This window comes from Castor canadensis, chromosome 3, assembly GCF_047511655.1.
Source record: "Castor canadensis chromosome 3, mCasCan1.hap1v2, whole genome shotgun sequence".
NCBI classification, from domain to species: Eukaryota; Metazoa; Chordata; class Mammalia; order Rodentia; family Castoridae; genus Castor; species Castor canadensis.
In genome coordinates, this window is record NC_133388.1 from 19552579 (window position 1) to 19567722 (window position 15144).

At 36.9% G+C, this 15144-nt stretch overlaps 1 protein-coding gene across 3 annotated transcripts in view; it reads right to left on the reverse strand.

Moving 5' to 3' along the window:
* Positions 1-835: 835 nt before the first annotated feature.
* The window catches only part of Ttc8 (tetratricopeptide repeat domain 8), a 53712-nt gene continuing 39403 nt past the window's right edge, over positions 836-15144 (reverse strand). For all 3 annotated transcript variants that reach the window (XM_020155121.2, XM_074067356.1, XM_074067357.1), the window contains 5 exons: positions 8481-8620; positions 7028-7202; positions 6622-6744; positions 3566-3649; positions 836-1577 (listed from right to left, as the gene is read on the reverse strand). In XM_020155121.2, coding sequence (XP_020010710.2) covers positions 1461-1577; positions 3566-3649; positions 6622-6744; positions 7028-7202; positions 8481-8620 — 639 coding nt within the window. In that variant the 3' untranslated portion in view covers positions 836-1460. The remainder of the gene's footprint in view (positions 1578-3565; positions 3650-6621; positions 6745-7027; positions 7203-8480; positions 8621-15144) is intronic.

Sequence of the window (15144 nt, forward strand, 5' to 3'; positions counted from 1 at the left end):
AGCTAACTAGTACTATTTATACAAATCTGAACAGGATGTAAATATTTAGAAAATACTTTCATGAAGTAAAAAACAGGAAAGAAGAATGATATGGACAGATTCCAGGGCATGAATTTGATAGGACCTGACCTACCACATCTCCTGGTAGGAGATGTGTGAGCACTTTAATGAGCGTTCCACTAACGAAGGCTGAGAAGTTCCAGCCCCTTTCCAGGACGTCAGCATGGTGGTGGGAAATGGCCTTCCTTGGGGCTGACCACAGGTGACACACGTAGCCTGTGGCTTTTTTTTTTTACATAAACTTTGTATTAGGAAATATTCACTATATAGGGGGGATTCATAGTGACAATTCTGGTTAGAATTACATTGTACATCATTTACACTGCCCCCTTCATCTCTCCCCTTGGCCCCCTCCCCACCCCACTTAAAGCAATTGCAAGAGGTTACTGATATTTAAGTTGACATTCAGAGGGGTGTCTCAGTGTATGCCCTCTGTGCGTGTGCTTGACTTTGGTCTGTTCAATCCATTCGAGTACTCTCCCTTACTTCTTTACCTCTCTCCCCTGTTTTTCAACAACTTTCAATGCACATCCTTATATCCTCTACCTTCACATCTTATAGTACATCTTATTTCTAAACTTGATGTTCTTATTTTAGTAATGTGTTCTTAATTTAACAATGTGACGTCCTGTCCTTTCCTTTTTCAAGAAAAAAAATTGGTGGCACATCATTTGAAGTAAAATTAAAATAATTACTTGATTTATGAGGTTACTAGGCTTGTGAAAAACTTGTACCACCTGAGATGGATGAAATAAAGACATGAAAAATGACAAAATGATAGTGTTTTTACATATTAATTTATTTTAAAGCCTAATAATAGCCACAAAGTACCTGATAAAATTAGTTTGAAATAGTAATTTTAAGTTCTAAATAGTCTCTAGTTAAGATACACATACTATTAGTCATAAAAATGATTTTAAAGGCAGATTTCAGACTTCAAGTTATATGATGACTAATCCTTATGAGCTTTTTAAAAGGTACATTTATAAAAATTTGAGGAAATTCATTAAATGGTAAATATTATAAACAAACATCTAATAATAAACAAACATATACTGTTAGAAGTTTTCACTATCTACTTAGAAATGCTTAAATCAGTCAGGAATGGTGGTGCACATCTGTAATCCCGGCACTCAGAAGGATGAGGCAGGAAGATCACAAGTTCAAGGCCAGTGTGGGCTACACAGTAAGAGATCCTGCCTCAAAAACAATTTATACACACACACACACACACACACACACACACACACACACGCACACACACACAAACACACACTCTGATTTAAACTTCATGACACCTTCACCAGGTCTGTAAAACAATTTATTCTGGATGTAAACACACATACTACTTTTCCCTTCGTATAATCCCTTCATAAGAACATATTAGGTCTAAGGAATAATCAGAGCATAGCAAAATGCTGCCGTAATTGTTTAATTAAATGTTGTGTATCCACATGATTAGGAAATGCTTCTTTCGACTTCTGAGCAGCAACATAGCTCCTCTGTAGATCTCCAATCTGTAAGAAATACCAAATAAGAACAGAGTGAGACCAGGAAAAATGAGTAAGAAGTGAAAAGAAAGACACTATCTGCAGGCTGCAGAAACCCAAAAGGTTCATAAAGGGACACTGATTAGTGCTGCTTACAGTCTAGAATTCTCCCACCTAGACTATAATTGTATCATGAAAAATACATGAAAAAATGAGACGACCAATTATATAGGTACTTTTGCCCCATTACAGCTGTCTGTGAATTCAGAAACCTGTGCATTCTTTCCCTCTCACTGACAATAATATAGTGACATTTGCACTTCCAAGCAGCTGGCTCTGCATAACTTTGGAAAACTATCTGTAATGTGGCACAAGGGCATTTGATTAGGTATTATCTTTCAGACACGAAACTGAAGTAAAAGCTATTATATTTAAGATATAACAATATGCTTTGGTAAATTTTAAGTGGTACTAACACAATAATCTGAGGATATCTGGTTTTAAAGTTTATATAAGGTGTTTCTGATTTTCAGTGAACTCTGTGTTAACCTACAGGCCAAAGAAAACTACAAATGTTATCAGAATTGAACTGAATACTCCTTGATTCGTGTATGCATTTCTAAAAAGACAGAGCTTTTAGTATGTGTACACACACAAAAAAAGATTTCTTTTCCAACTGGTGTTGAAAAATTCAACTAGTGTTTTTTGGTAATATATATATGTATTAAAAACATAAATAGTTTCTTTTTTAAAATCCTAACAATCTTTTTAACATGCTATTTTCTTTTATGGACATGTAATCTTTTGCTAAAAGAAATGCCTCATTTAGTTATGGACTGTAAGGTGTGTTGATCTTCCTGAAAGAAAGCACATGTGCCTTCTTTGTGGCTCAACTACCCAAGTAGCAGCACAGGGCAGAGGAAAACACACAAGCATCATTAGAGCTGGGTGTGAGTTCAGAATCTGCATTGCTATCCAGGGGGCATGCTATCTAGCCCAGGCTGTCCTTGAACTTGTGAACCTCCTGCCTCGGCCTCCTGCATTCTCCTACATTCTGGAGTTTAGATGTACACCACCACACTCAGATTCTAGGTGTGTCTTTTAAATTCTGTAAGCCTTGAGTTCCACTGGAGTGAAAGCTTCATAAACTAGGAGTTTGTCTGTCTGTTTTACTCACTGCTACGTCCTCTAAGCTGACAACAGGACCTCGTGTACAGTAGAGGCTCAATCAATGAAATCACTGAGCACTAGGAAAGGTATCCAGAGCCTGCAGGGCAGTCACTGGTACGCACTGACTGCTCAAAACAACTGTAACTTCTCTATTCTCAAAACAGAAGCAAAAGTGTAGACAGCTTTATATTCATGGTATCAATGTAACAGATTTTTATGTTTTTGGTCAATAAAGACTCCTACTTACGTTACAAACATTTTTAGCTATTTCCTTGTCTTCAAGTTAGATTCACCTTCCATGTTAAAGGGAGGTTTCCAAATAAAAGTCAGCTATAAGATATCTTTTGTTTCTTTTTATCTCATTAAAAGAATTCCTTTCAGCTGATTTGCAATACAGTGTTAACACTGTACTTCCCCCACATTACTCCTAACTGAAATAGCTTTTACTAATACCTCTGATTCTATAGCAACCATTCCAGAGATTGGGTGACAATCAGATCTATACATAATATGCAGAATTTCCTTTCTGTAAAAGCCAGGTACAAATCCTTTCCACATCAGGAATTACTTTATGAAAATCTCTTCAATGACTCAATGTCATATTTTATAACATAAAAGATTTCTTCTGTAATTTGTAACGGTGTTGAGCCAATATGTATGATAGAATTTATTAAACTGTCCCTTGAAGTGAAGATGTTTGTGTATGTGACAAGAGTTTTAAAGTCATTTCTTTTAGATTGCAAAAATCAGTCTTCTGTTCTGAAAGATAAGGTTAGAATTGTATTATTTAAACAAGAAAGTATGATAAATAGATTGGATGATAAATTTAAAAAGAAAGAGAATACCTTATCAGATAATGTTGCAAAATTAAAATGAGGTTCATACAAACAGGGTGCTAGAGATGATGCAGTTTGTAAGAGTGCGCTTGCCTGTAGAAACAGAAAACCAAAGGCATATGAGCAAGTATCAGGACTGAATATGTGATTGTCTTGGTGAAAGAATTCTGTCTAGCATAGGACCTTAATAAATATGATCCTGTGATACATACAGATAACATTCTTCATAAAATACAAGGACTTCCACTGAACAATCAACTACTGATATCTTACCAAAATTATGTTTATAATAAATACTTCAAAAGACAGAGAAAAATAAAGAATTGAAAATTTAGAGTAGATTTAAAGTTATTTGAGAACCACTGTCTTATAAAGTTTATATTTCAGTATAATATACAACTTAAAATATAAATGTAACGAATATCTTCTTAATCTAGTTTTTGTTATCAGTGACTGATTTAACAGGCTCTCATGATCTGTTCCCTAATATAACGACAACAACAAAAAACTACCAAGAAACATAATAAATTTCAAAGTCCAAAGTTCTGTGTTGGATTACAGTGGACAAGCTTTTATTATACTGCTGACCAGTTTCTAAGTGGTCAGCAAATGACAAGCTTTCTGTTCTCTAAAGTACTCAAATCACAAAATTCACATTACTTTTTTGTCCCTTAAGAGTCTGAAGGGTCGTGTATCACAGAGGCCACAGAGTGGCATGAGCTGCTTGGACATGCTTCGTTATGAGCATTAACTCTACACAACCAGCGCTGGACAGCCCTCCAACTTGTAGCTAAATCCAAGCTTGGATCCATGACTCTGAGGACAAATTCATCTATCTTTATTTTTTAATGGAAAATAAGTGGGTATCAGTTCATAGAGGATGGTGGATACTATTTTTTAATAATAAAATGAGGTTAGTATAAAACCTTTCACCAACATACGTCAAATCAATTGTATCCAAGGAAACTATAATGAGTAGGAAGGAAAGAAAACCACCAATCTGAGAACAGAGACAATTACGAAATTGCTTTCTTCACGTGAACACAGTAAAGTTCCTTAACAAAACAAGTGCCCATCTCAGAATACAGACCCACCTTATTAGTTTAGGATAATTTGAATTAAAGTTAGGTTTCCATGCTTGTTTTGCTAAAAGGTTATCTATCACTGCCCTTTGAAGGCCAAGTTCATCCTGTTCACCATGGCTATGACCTTGGGTGAAGTCACTTACCCTCCCCCAAGTCTCAATTTCTTCACCTCTCAAATGGCACTAATTACCACTAAAGGACTATATGTAGCACTTGAAACTGTTTGCTAAGTGGTTAATAAGAGTAATTTATTAAGCAGCTACCATGGGCTCAATACTACCCGTCCACTATGCCGAGTGCTTTGCCTGATCTAATCTCTCAAAAACCCCTCCAGGCAGGTACTATTATTACTGTACTTTATAGATCGCCCATTTATTCTGGAAATGTTGACGAGCCCTTGCCATGTGCCAGGCACTGTTTCTTTTTTCTTTTTTTTTTTTTTTTTCATTTTTCTTTTATTATTCATATGTGCATACAAGGCTTGGTTCATTTCTCCCCCCTGCCCCCACCCCCTCCCTTACCACCCACTCCACCCCCTCCCGCTCCCCCCCTCAATACCCAGCAGAAACTATTTTGCCCTTATTTCTAATTTTGTTGAAGAGAGAGTATAAGCAATAATAGGAAGGAACAAGGGTTTTGCTGGTTGAGATAAGGATAGCTATACAGGGAGTTGACTCACATTGATTTCCTGTGCGTGGGTGTTACCTTCTAGGTTAATTCTTTTTGATCTAATCTTTTCTCTAGTACCTGGTCCCCTTTTCCTATTGGCCTCAGTTGCTTTAAGGTATCTGCTTTAGTTTCTCTGCATTAAGGGCAACAAATGCTAGCTAGTTTTTTAGGTGTCTTACCTATCCTCACCCCTCCCTTGTGTGCTCTCGCTTTTATCATGTGCTCATAGTCCAATCCCCTTGTTGTGTTTCAGGCACTGTTTCTGATGCTGAGAATATAGCAGTTACATTAACAGTTAGTTCCCTACTCTCAAGCAACTGACATTCTGCATTTCTACACATCAATTTGACAATGTTTGCCAAAATAAGACATTTTGGGGGGTGGGGAGAGAAGCAGGAGATGTGCTAGGCTCCAAGAGCTTCTTATGGACTGGTGTTCAAGATGGCCTTTCTGAGGAGGTGGCATCTAAGCCCTGAATGACAAAAAAAGGAACTTGTCATTGCAAGATCTGAGGGAAGAACATTCCAAAGGCCCTAAAGAAAGACTGAGCACAGCATATCTTAGGAGCAGCGAGGCAGCGAATGTGCCTTGGAGTCAGTGGGAAACAGGGATTGCTATAGGATGTGGTCTGAGAAGAAGGCAGACTATGGAGGGCTTCACCAGCTATGGTTGGAAGCCTGGGTTTTAGTCCAAATACAAATGGAAGGCCCTGAAGGATTTTAAGCAAGCAGTAATAAATAATTGTTATATATATATATCCCTTAGGCTATTCTGAGGATTATGTATCACAGAGGATACTTACTTGCTGGTGTCAGTGGGGAAAAGGAACTCTTGGATTGAGTAGTCTAGGCATGAGATGACAGCAGGGTAGAGAAAAGCGATCAGTGGTCAGGTTCAGGATGTGACAGAAGAGGTAAGACTGCTGCAGGGTCTGCTGAATACGATGTGGGTTTGGAAGGGTCAGGGGTAGTAAGGAGACAAGAGAGGTTTTGAGGGTAGTCCCCAGGATTTTGACAGGAGCAGCTAGATGGTGGATGGTGGATGGTGAATGATGGGACAATTCACTTAAGGCAGGGAAGACCTGGCAGGTGTATATTGTCCCAGTAAAATCAAATCTTCTGTTCTGGACTCAGAACGGCATAGTAACTTGCCCAAGGTCACATAGAAAATACATGACAGAGGTGGGCTTCAAACCCAGATCTGCCAATTCTAAAGCTCATTTTAAAATTATAAAACATGATGACAGCCACATGTGGCAGCTGTCCTTTGAAGAAAGCAGACTGTGCACAGTGCCACCATTGGTTCCCTGACCTGTTCAACGTGGCCCTTCCGCATCTCCAGCACAGCCAGGTTGTTGTAGGCATGAGCATGGTAGTTGTTGTTGACCAGAGCCAGCCCTAAGCACTGATGGGCCAAGTTCGTATCTCCTATCCCCTAAAAAGAAAAACACACATTTGCACACACAGATTCATAGGCTTCCTCCCGACATCTCCTGTCTCATTTCAATATTTTCTACTACACAGAAAAAGGACTGGGTATCGATAATTGGGGTCCAGTATGAATTCTATTAAGTGGATTTAACTTGGGGACAGAAAGTGACCTACAGTGACTCTGAGATCTCTGAATTGCCACCTGGATTTACAACACTTGAAAAATATTTCAAATAAACTTATGGTTACCTTTTTTGTAATAGAAATTATATCAAAAAACCACATACCACAGCTATGTGCCCCAAGTTGTACCAGACCTCAGCTGACTCTTCTTCATTTTCAGCCAGAGAAAGGGCGCGTTCAAATGAGGTCAGAGTCATATCATACTGCTGGGCAAAGAAGCAACACAGCCCCAGATTGTTGAAAAGCTGGCAGTTATAAATGCCCATCTGCAAGAGTCGCCTTTTAAAAAAGAAAAGCACAAATTTTGGTGTCAGATCAACTTTATAAATGTTAAGACATACTTTTATGGAGTTAGAAATCAATCCATTTTAATAATTTTTAACACCCCCAATGAATATAAATACAAACTGTACAGTGAGCAAATACATCTTTAAAGCAAATACAAAAGTTTATTTTTTATAACTAGTCACAGGAAATGTCAGAAACAGTTGTTTCTCAAAAAAACTTTGTTAAAGAACAAAACTAAGAAATGGTCACTAAAGTACAGCCCACTGGTTTAGTTTTATAAAGCTTCTGTGCCCACAGGTAAGTTCCTAAGACTCAAGCTAATTTGAGGACTGTGATTATGTTCATTGCTCAGCTTTCAGCGGAGTTGATCCTGTTTCTGGCTACCTGTACTTTGCGGTTAAGCTGTGTCTACTGACGCCCAGTGAGTTTCCACCACCACTTAAGAGCTCTAGAGCCTCATTTTGCCTGTAGGCATCATAAACCCCAAGGGACAAAAGACATGAGAGTTCAAATGCACCAATGAAAATCCAGCCCCACTGCAGTGAGAAACTCATGACCCACTTTAGGGGTGGAGTAAAGTCAGCTGCACGTGCACTGGACAGCATTTATGTATTTTCTGTTTCCAACATATATTTGGAAAGAACTCTTCTGGGCTGTCAGTCAACTCTTGCATATTACCCAAGGGCTGAAATCTTAATTTAAAAAATAATTTAGAAGCCAGATGTAGAATAAAATAAGTATACATCAAAAGAGAACCACTGAACATAATTTACTTAGACTCTGAAAAAGTATCTGGCAAAAAAGAGGTCACAATACTTCACAAAACAGTTGATCTTGTTTCAAGCCTTCATGGATGTTCAAAACACAGGGCCAACTGCTCTTTGCAAATCTCTTCACTATTTCAGTCTCAAGAGCTTTGCCTTTAGCAATATAATGGAGACGGTTTTAAGGAACTATTAAGCTACTGAATACTTGCTATTAAAATAATAGCAACTAGCAAGTATTGTTTGTTAATAAAAGGGCTAACTTATGCAGCAAGTTAAAAACTCAATCATCCAGGTATGTTTCTGCAGGATGACAAAACCTGTGCATTTCCAAATTACCAGATGTCAATTAAAGCTCATAAAACATCTTGAGTGCTGTGATTTTTAGATTCATATACCCAAGATCTATACATTATTTTTCTATCTACATTTTCATTCCATCGTTGTTATTATTTCACCAACTTTTCACAGGAAAACAGTCCTATACATTGACTGTAAAGCACACCTGTAAAACCGGAGAGCTATTTCTGGTTGGTCAGAGTAAAAGTGGTGACTCCCAATGTATGCGATAGCTTCCACATGAGTATTATCTTGTTTTAAAACTTTTTCATAGTGTTCAGCTGCTTTTGAATAAAAATCCATTTCCTATTCTCCAAGACAGAAGAGCAACACTTTATTAACAATGAACAAGAAGTTATTTGTTTCTGATCAATTTAAGTTCACTCAACAAATATTCATTTAGAGTGTGCTATGTGCCACACTCTATTCTAGGCGGTAGAGAAAAAAATATGAACAAAAAGATGGGAGATTATATCTGGTAGAGAAGACAAACAAATCAATAACTGTAACATAATGTCAGGCAAGGGTGAGTGATATGAAGAAAAACAGAGCAGGGTAAGAGAGAGAGAGAGAGGGAAGGAGGGAGGAGGCTACTTCTGAAAGGGTGGTCACCTTGAAGGAAGAGCTATTAGAACAGAGATCTAAATGAAGTGAGGAATCAAGACCTGAGCATTCATGCAGGAAGCTCACTCTAGGCAGAGACTAGCAAACCTATGAGCCTAGGATAAATCATTTAGAAGAACCACACAGAGGCACATGAGACTGGGAACAGAGAACGGTACAGAGGAGACAGAAGTGCCAGGGCCTTGGTTGGCCATGAGAAGAGCTTCAGATTTTTTTCTAAGTTGATAGTCTGTAGAGAATGAAAAGCAGAAGAGCAAAATAATCATAATATGTCTTCATTTTTAAAGAATAACTTGGCTGCTAAAACAAGATGTACCAAAATAAGGAGGAAATGATAGCAGAGAGACCACGGAAAGAAACAATGGCAACCCATACCAAATTCAGAAATGCACACACAATTAAAAACTGAAGGAAATTAACACACTGGAAATCATTAGTAAATTCCGCTAGCTTTTTTTTTTTTTGAGATGAGGATCTCACTGTGTGGCCCTGGCTCATCTTGAACACCTGGGCTCAAGCCATCCTCCTACCTCAGCCTCCTGAATAGCTGAGAGGATGACAGGAGCACACCACCGCACCTGACTCATCTAATATCATTAATGAATGCTACATCTCTCAAATCCATCTTCAAGGCTAAGTTCAGGCTCCTCATCCTTTATGAAGATTTCCCTATGCCCTCACTTCACACAGTACTCTTCTGCCTTTCAAATGACATTACATTTATTGTGACTCACACACTTGTTCCTATCATATAAGGACTCATTTTTTTGTTAGATTTTAGTTATATTTTATCAAATCTAAGTGATTCCACCAATTATAAGATGCACTACACAATTTTTTTTTAACACAGATTCTTCAAATTTAATACTCACTAATGGACTTAAATAGACCTAGATCGTAACACAGGTCATTCTTTCATGTACTTTTATATAAAGATTGTATGCAAAACAAATTGAATATCGCATATGGGTCCCCTTTTGATTTTGTCATCCATGCCTAGGTTTTACCACACAATACTGTCCTATACATTAGTGATCTAGCTTTTCTTTTTTTATTTAATTTTTATTGACAACTAATTCTTGCATATGTTTATGGGGTACAATGTGATGCTTTGATACATGTTCACATTGCAGAATGAACGAATCAGACTAATAAACATATCTGTCACCTCATACACTTCTCGCTTCTTTGTGGTGAGAGCATTTAAAATCCACTTGTAGCATTTCTTATAACCATGCTCCATGACTGTCTCCAGGATCTCTTCTAGGCTACTGAACTGCTCTGCTGATGCTGTGTATCTTGCTCTAACCAGAAGGCTTGAACAAAAGCTTATAGGCAGTAACCAGATATAATTACCAAGTTCATCATGGTACCAAGAATAATTATCAAGTTTTCATGTAAGCATGAGACTATGACAACTATACAACTGCCACTTGGTCATTGAGGTCACCTATTGTAAGATGTGTCCTAATTTCAGAGATATTCAAATGATGAAAAAAATGTTTTTGGAATCCATGAAATTTGGTACATCCTTTGAGAGAAAGATACACGTGGTATGCCTTTTCTTAGCCCTTTAAGTGCTTCCAGATACTGAAAAATTAATAAATAAGAATTAAACAACTTTCAAATTTTCCTTAACTGCTACTGTTTCTACTACAATGAAGGTTCTCAAACTTTTTGGTCTCAAGATTCCTTTACACTCTTTAAAACTGATGAGAATTCCAACTAAGTTTTGTTTATATAGGTTATATCTATTAATAATAGAAACTGAACTGAGACATTTAAAACTTTTATTAACTCTTTCTAAATAACAGATAATAAGTAACATATAACAAAACTATTACATGTTAACATGATTTTTTTAAATTAAAAATATCAGGGTCTCCTGACTGGAGTAGGAAATACATCTTTTCTGCCACAGAGTGGGTCAGTCTAATTCGGAGACCGAAGACTAACAAGTCCTTTCGACCCCAAGTCTAAAGCCACAATGCTCCAATTCTGTTTTTGTCAGAAAGTTAATGAATAACACTGAGAAGGAAAGAATAAACTGAGTATTAGAGTGTATAAAATGATTCTGTTTATGGCTAAAACACAAATAACTGTATTTGTGTCTTTATATGAACAAAACTTCATTACTTCCCCTCTCCACCTCATCCCATCCTGCCCTTTTATCAGGAACCCATTCCTGTGATAAGCAAGCAACTCTCCTGAAGGCATCTGTGAGGGCACAGCCCTCAGGGCCTAATTTCCATTCCCAACACATGAACTCTGGGAGGCACATTCAAACCACCAGCAGTGCTGGCTGCCCTCCTGGACCAGGAGAGCTGGAGACTGAGATGTGACTCAACTTTCTTAGTCCAAATAAAATGACCCTGAACTGACATTGCCTTTAATTAAAAACCAGGAAGATCCCATGTTTATAAACTTTGGTTTTGAGAAAAAGTACAGATGGTCCAATTGAGTTCCCCCAGATGGGTGTCACCAAGCCCTAAGCATGAAAGGGTGGTGATGGTGTCAGAATGCAGCTGGGGAGCGGGAATGTGGCTCAGTGGTAGAGCACTTGCCTGGCATATTTAGACTGAGGAAATTAAAAGCAGTCTTATCTGTCTGAACTATGGCAGGTACTTTGCCTGTTTGATAATTTTACCTTTGCTGTGGTCTAGTTTTATTTAAAGCTATGTTTTTACTAAATAGGAAATTTAACTTTTATGTTCTCAAATTTATTAACCTTTCCTATTATGGCTTTCTGACTTTGTATCATGTTTAAAAAGATCTTCCTCATTCCATGTATGCAAATAATCTACTATGTTTTCTTCTGAAAATATCATGGTTTCATCTTTTGAAATTTTTAACTCTTTTAATTCTTATAAATCTTGCAGTAGTGGAATCTTTTATATAAGAAATCATTACTCATTAGAAGTACTTTTAAAATATTTAATAAAATATTTAATAATCTAATAGTTCATTTCGCTTAATAAGAAACCCTTATTACGTTTTCATATGTGTGAACATATGTGAACTCTAATTTGGTCCTTAAACTTGTTCCTGCTCAGAATTGTTTAAATTATACTAGTTCTAGAAGAGATTTTATTAATGTAGATTTATAATAACATTTTCAAGTTACATAACTGTTACTTGAAATATATAATAAATTTGATGTCATATAAATGATTTTTCTAGTAGCTACTTTTTGAACAAATGCAAATACAAACTATACTTAATTTTAAGTCTTTAAAGTAAAATTGCACATAACTTAAGTAAATGTTGCAGTGGTTCTAAAATTCTGTTGTGCCTCAGAATCACCCTGTGAACTTATTAAAAATTTACAAGTCCCAAGTCTTTCCTTCTAGGACTTCTGATTGAGAAGGAAGAGTGTGTGTATGTTGGGGTGGGGGGAATGCAAACTTTGAACACACACCCATGGTAATTTTCATATATAGTAAAGTTTAAGAACCACTAGAATGGAATGTCATAATTTCAAATAAAGAACATCTAAACCAAGAGCCTCTATTTCAAATGAAATACTTCAAAAAAATAAAAACCAAAAAAAAATTAACAAAGATAAATAATCTTAAGTGTCTGTACCAAAAGTACAGACACTTAAAAAGAAAGTACAATATGATCACTTTAAAGGAGGAAACATTTAAGAATACAATACCAAAATGAAAGTGATAAATAAAAAGAAAAGAACATAACAGAGGAGAGTCCCTCCAGAGAAAAGCATGATATACATAATGAAAATCCTTAAAAGCAAACACAGTGCAGGCTGCAGTTGTAAGGACCAAACTTAGTAATCTTAAAGTTCAAAAGAATCTGCTGGAAATCTAACTTTGATGTGGTAAGCTTTGGGAGAAGGAAATTAATTATGTAAATTCAAGGGGGAAGTACTACATCGAATAATTCCAAATTTGTGCTTAGTCCTTGATCAGCCTACCTGTGCATAGCATACAGTCCCTGCAGCTAGGCTGCTTTCCTTTCCATGTCTTTCTCCCTGCAAGTGCATACTCAGCTCAACAGTGAAAGGAATAAGGAATGCTCCAAAAGCAGGGCATGTTGGTATATGCATGTAATCCCAGCACTTGGAAGTGGAGGCAAGAGGACTGCAAGTTGGAGGCCAACCTGAGCTACATAGAAAGAACCTGTTAACAAACAAATATACAATCTGCTCAGAGCCAATCCCTATCCTGGCTATAGCTACAAGACTATAACAGAGACTTGGAAGGAATTCATCTAAACAGCAGGCACATATTAAAGATATAATCCTTCTCTAGCAATTTCTGCTAGCAGTTCTTGCCTAAGAGCAAGGCAAAAAAGCACTGAGAAGTGAGGAAGGCAGAGCCTGAAGGACCAAGAGGATAGCTGCACAAGGATAGTAACCACTGAAGCCAGCATGAACTCCACTGGTTCTAATTGTCATTCTATCATTTCCTTTCTAAGTGTCATGATGAAAGGTTTATTCGTATTGTGCTTAGTGTCACAATAAGTAAGCGTAGAAAAATACCAAGAGTATTTGTGTTGATTGATCAAAGTCATGCATAAATATGCATTTATCAAATTCATAAGGGAAACACATTTTCTAGAAAATTAATTTTTTTTTAATTTAAGAAGTAATGCTTATGGAAGATCTGGAGAATACAAAGAATATAAAAAAGAAAATAAAAATCATTCACAGACAATCATGTAGATGCAGAACTGTAAATATCTTCTATTCCTTGTTAGAAGAATAATTTTCAATATCAAACCTCACATTTTCAAGGGATTTAAAGAAAACAGAGATATGTTTATCAAATATTGTATTAAAAGTCCTAAGTAATATAATGTGTGTGTGTGTATACATACATATATATGTATTTTGGCAGAACTGTGGTTCGAACTCAGGACCTCACACTTACTAGGCAGGAGCTCTACCACTTGAGCCACTCTGCCAGACATTTTTGGGTGTTTTTGAGATAGGGTCTCACTTTTGTCCCAGGCTGGGCTCAAACCTTGATCTTCCTTGATCTGTGCCTCCAGAGTAGCTAGTATTACAGGTGTGAACCACCGCTGTCAGGCTATAATATATTTTAAAGTGAAAAAACAACTGAAGAAATGAAACCATATTTGCAGATAATGATGATTTTATTTACCAAAAGGTATCCGAGAGAATCTATAGACAATATCTTTAAAAATTTAAAGTGGCTAATATCAAATCAGCTTTTAAAAAGTAATGCATTCCTATTCACCAGAATTAGAAGAAAATACAAAAGAAATTTAAAAGGATTCAGTTCATAGTTACAGCAAGAGTTAACACAGCAGGCCTAAGATGGATGTTCTTAGTCCTGTACTGGGGAACTCAGCTGCTTCCCTATACTGATACAGACTTTGCTCAATGACAAGAGTGGCTAGCTATACCTAAACTGGTCATGCAACAGTGTGGTCTGTGCAGAGCATGTTTACTTGTGGGAGTCTGGAATTCTGGCACGTGACAGACAGAGGGTATCTCTATGACCATCCCCCAACAGTAACCTGGACACGGAGTCTCTAACGAGTGTCCCTGGCAAACAACACTTCTCATAAGGTGTCACATTTTGCTTCTGGAAGAAGCAGCAGTGTTTTCCACTGGGAAAACACTCTTGGAAGCTTGCACCTGGCTTCCTCTTACTTTTCTTTTTACCGAGTTTGTTTTGCATCTTTTGCTCTAATAAAGCTTAGCTGTGAGCACAACAATATGCTGTGTCCATGAATGAAGAGTTCCATGCCTGAGAATGAGAAGAAAGGCAACTCACTGGCCTACCCTCATCATTCATATATTTAACGTAATGCCAATCAATATGCCTATCAGGTTTGTAAAGGCTCTTGATGGGTCAATCCTAAAATCAATATGGAAGAACAAAAAGAGTCGAAATTGCCAACTGTGAAGAAGAAAAACAAGGTGGTAGAATTTGCCCAATCTAATTTCAGGAATTATTGTAAAACAACTGTAGTAATTAGGCAGCAGGGAAGATAACTCAATGGAACTTTTCATGGAATTTGACAAACTGAATCTAAAAATTTTAAGAATGAATAAAATAACAAAGATACTCTTGATGAAGATAAACCCTACCAAATGTTATTATAAAACTATAGAAATTAAGCTGGTATAATCTTAGCTCAAGGTTCAACAAACAGACCAATGGAACAGAATAGGAAGCCCCAAAGTATATTCATCAGAAATGGGAAAAAACCAA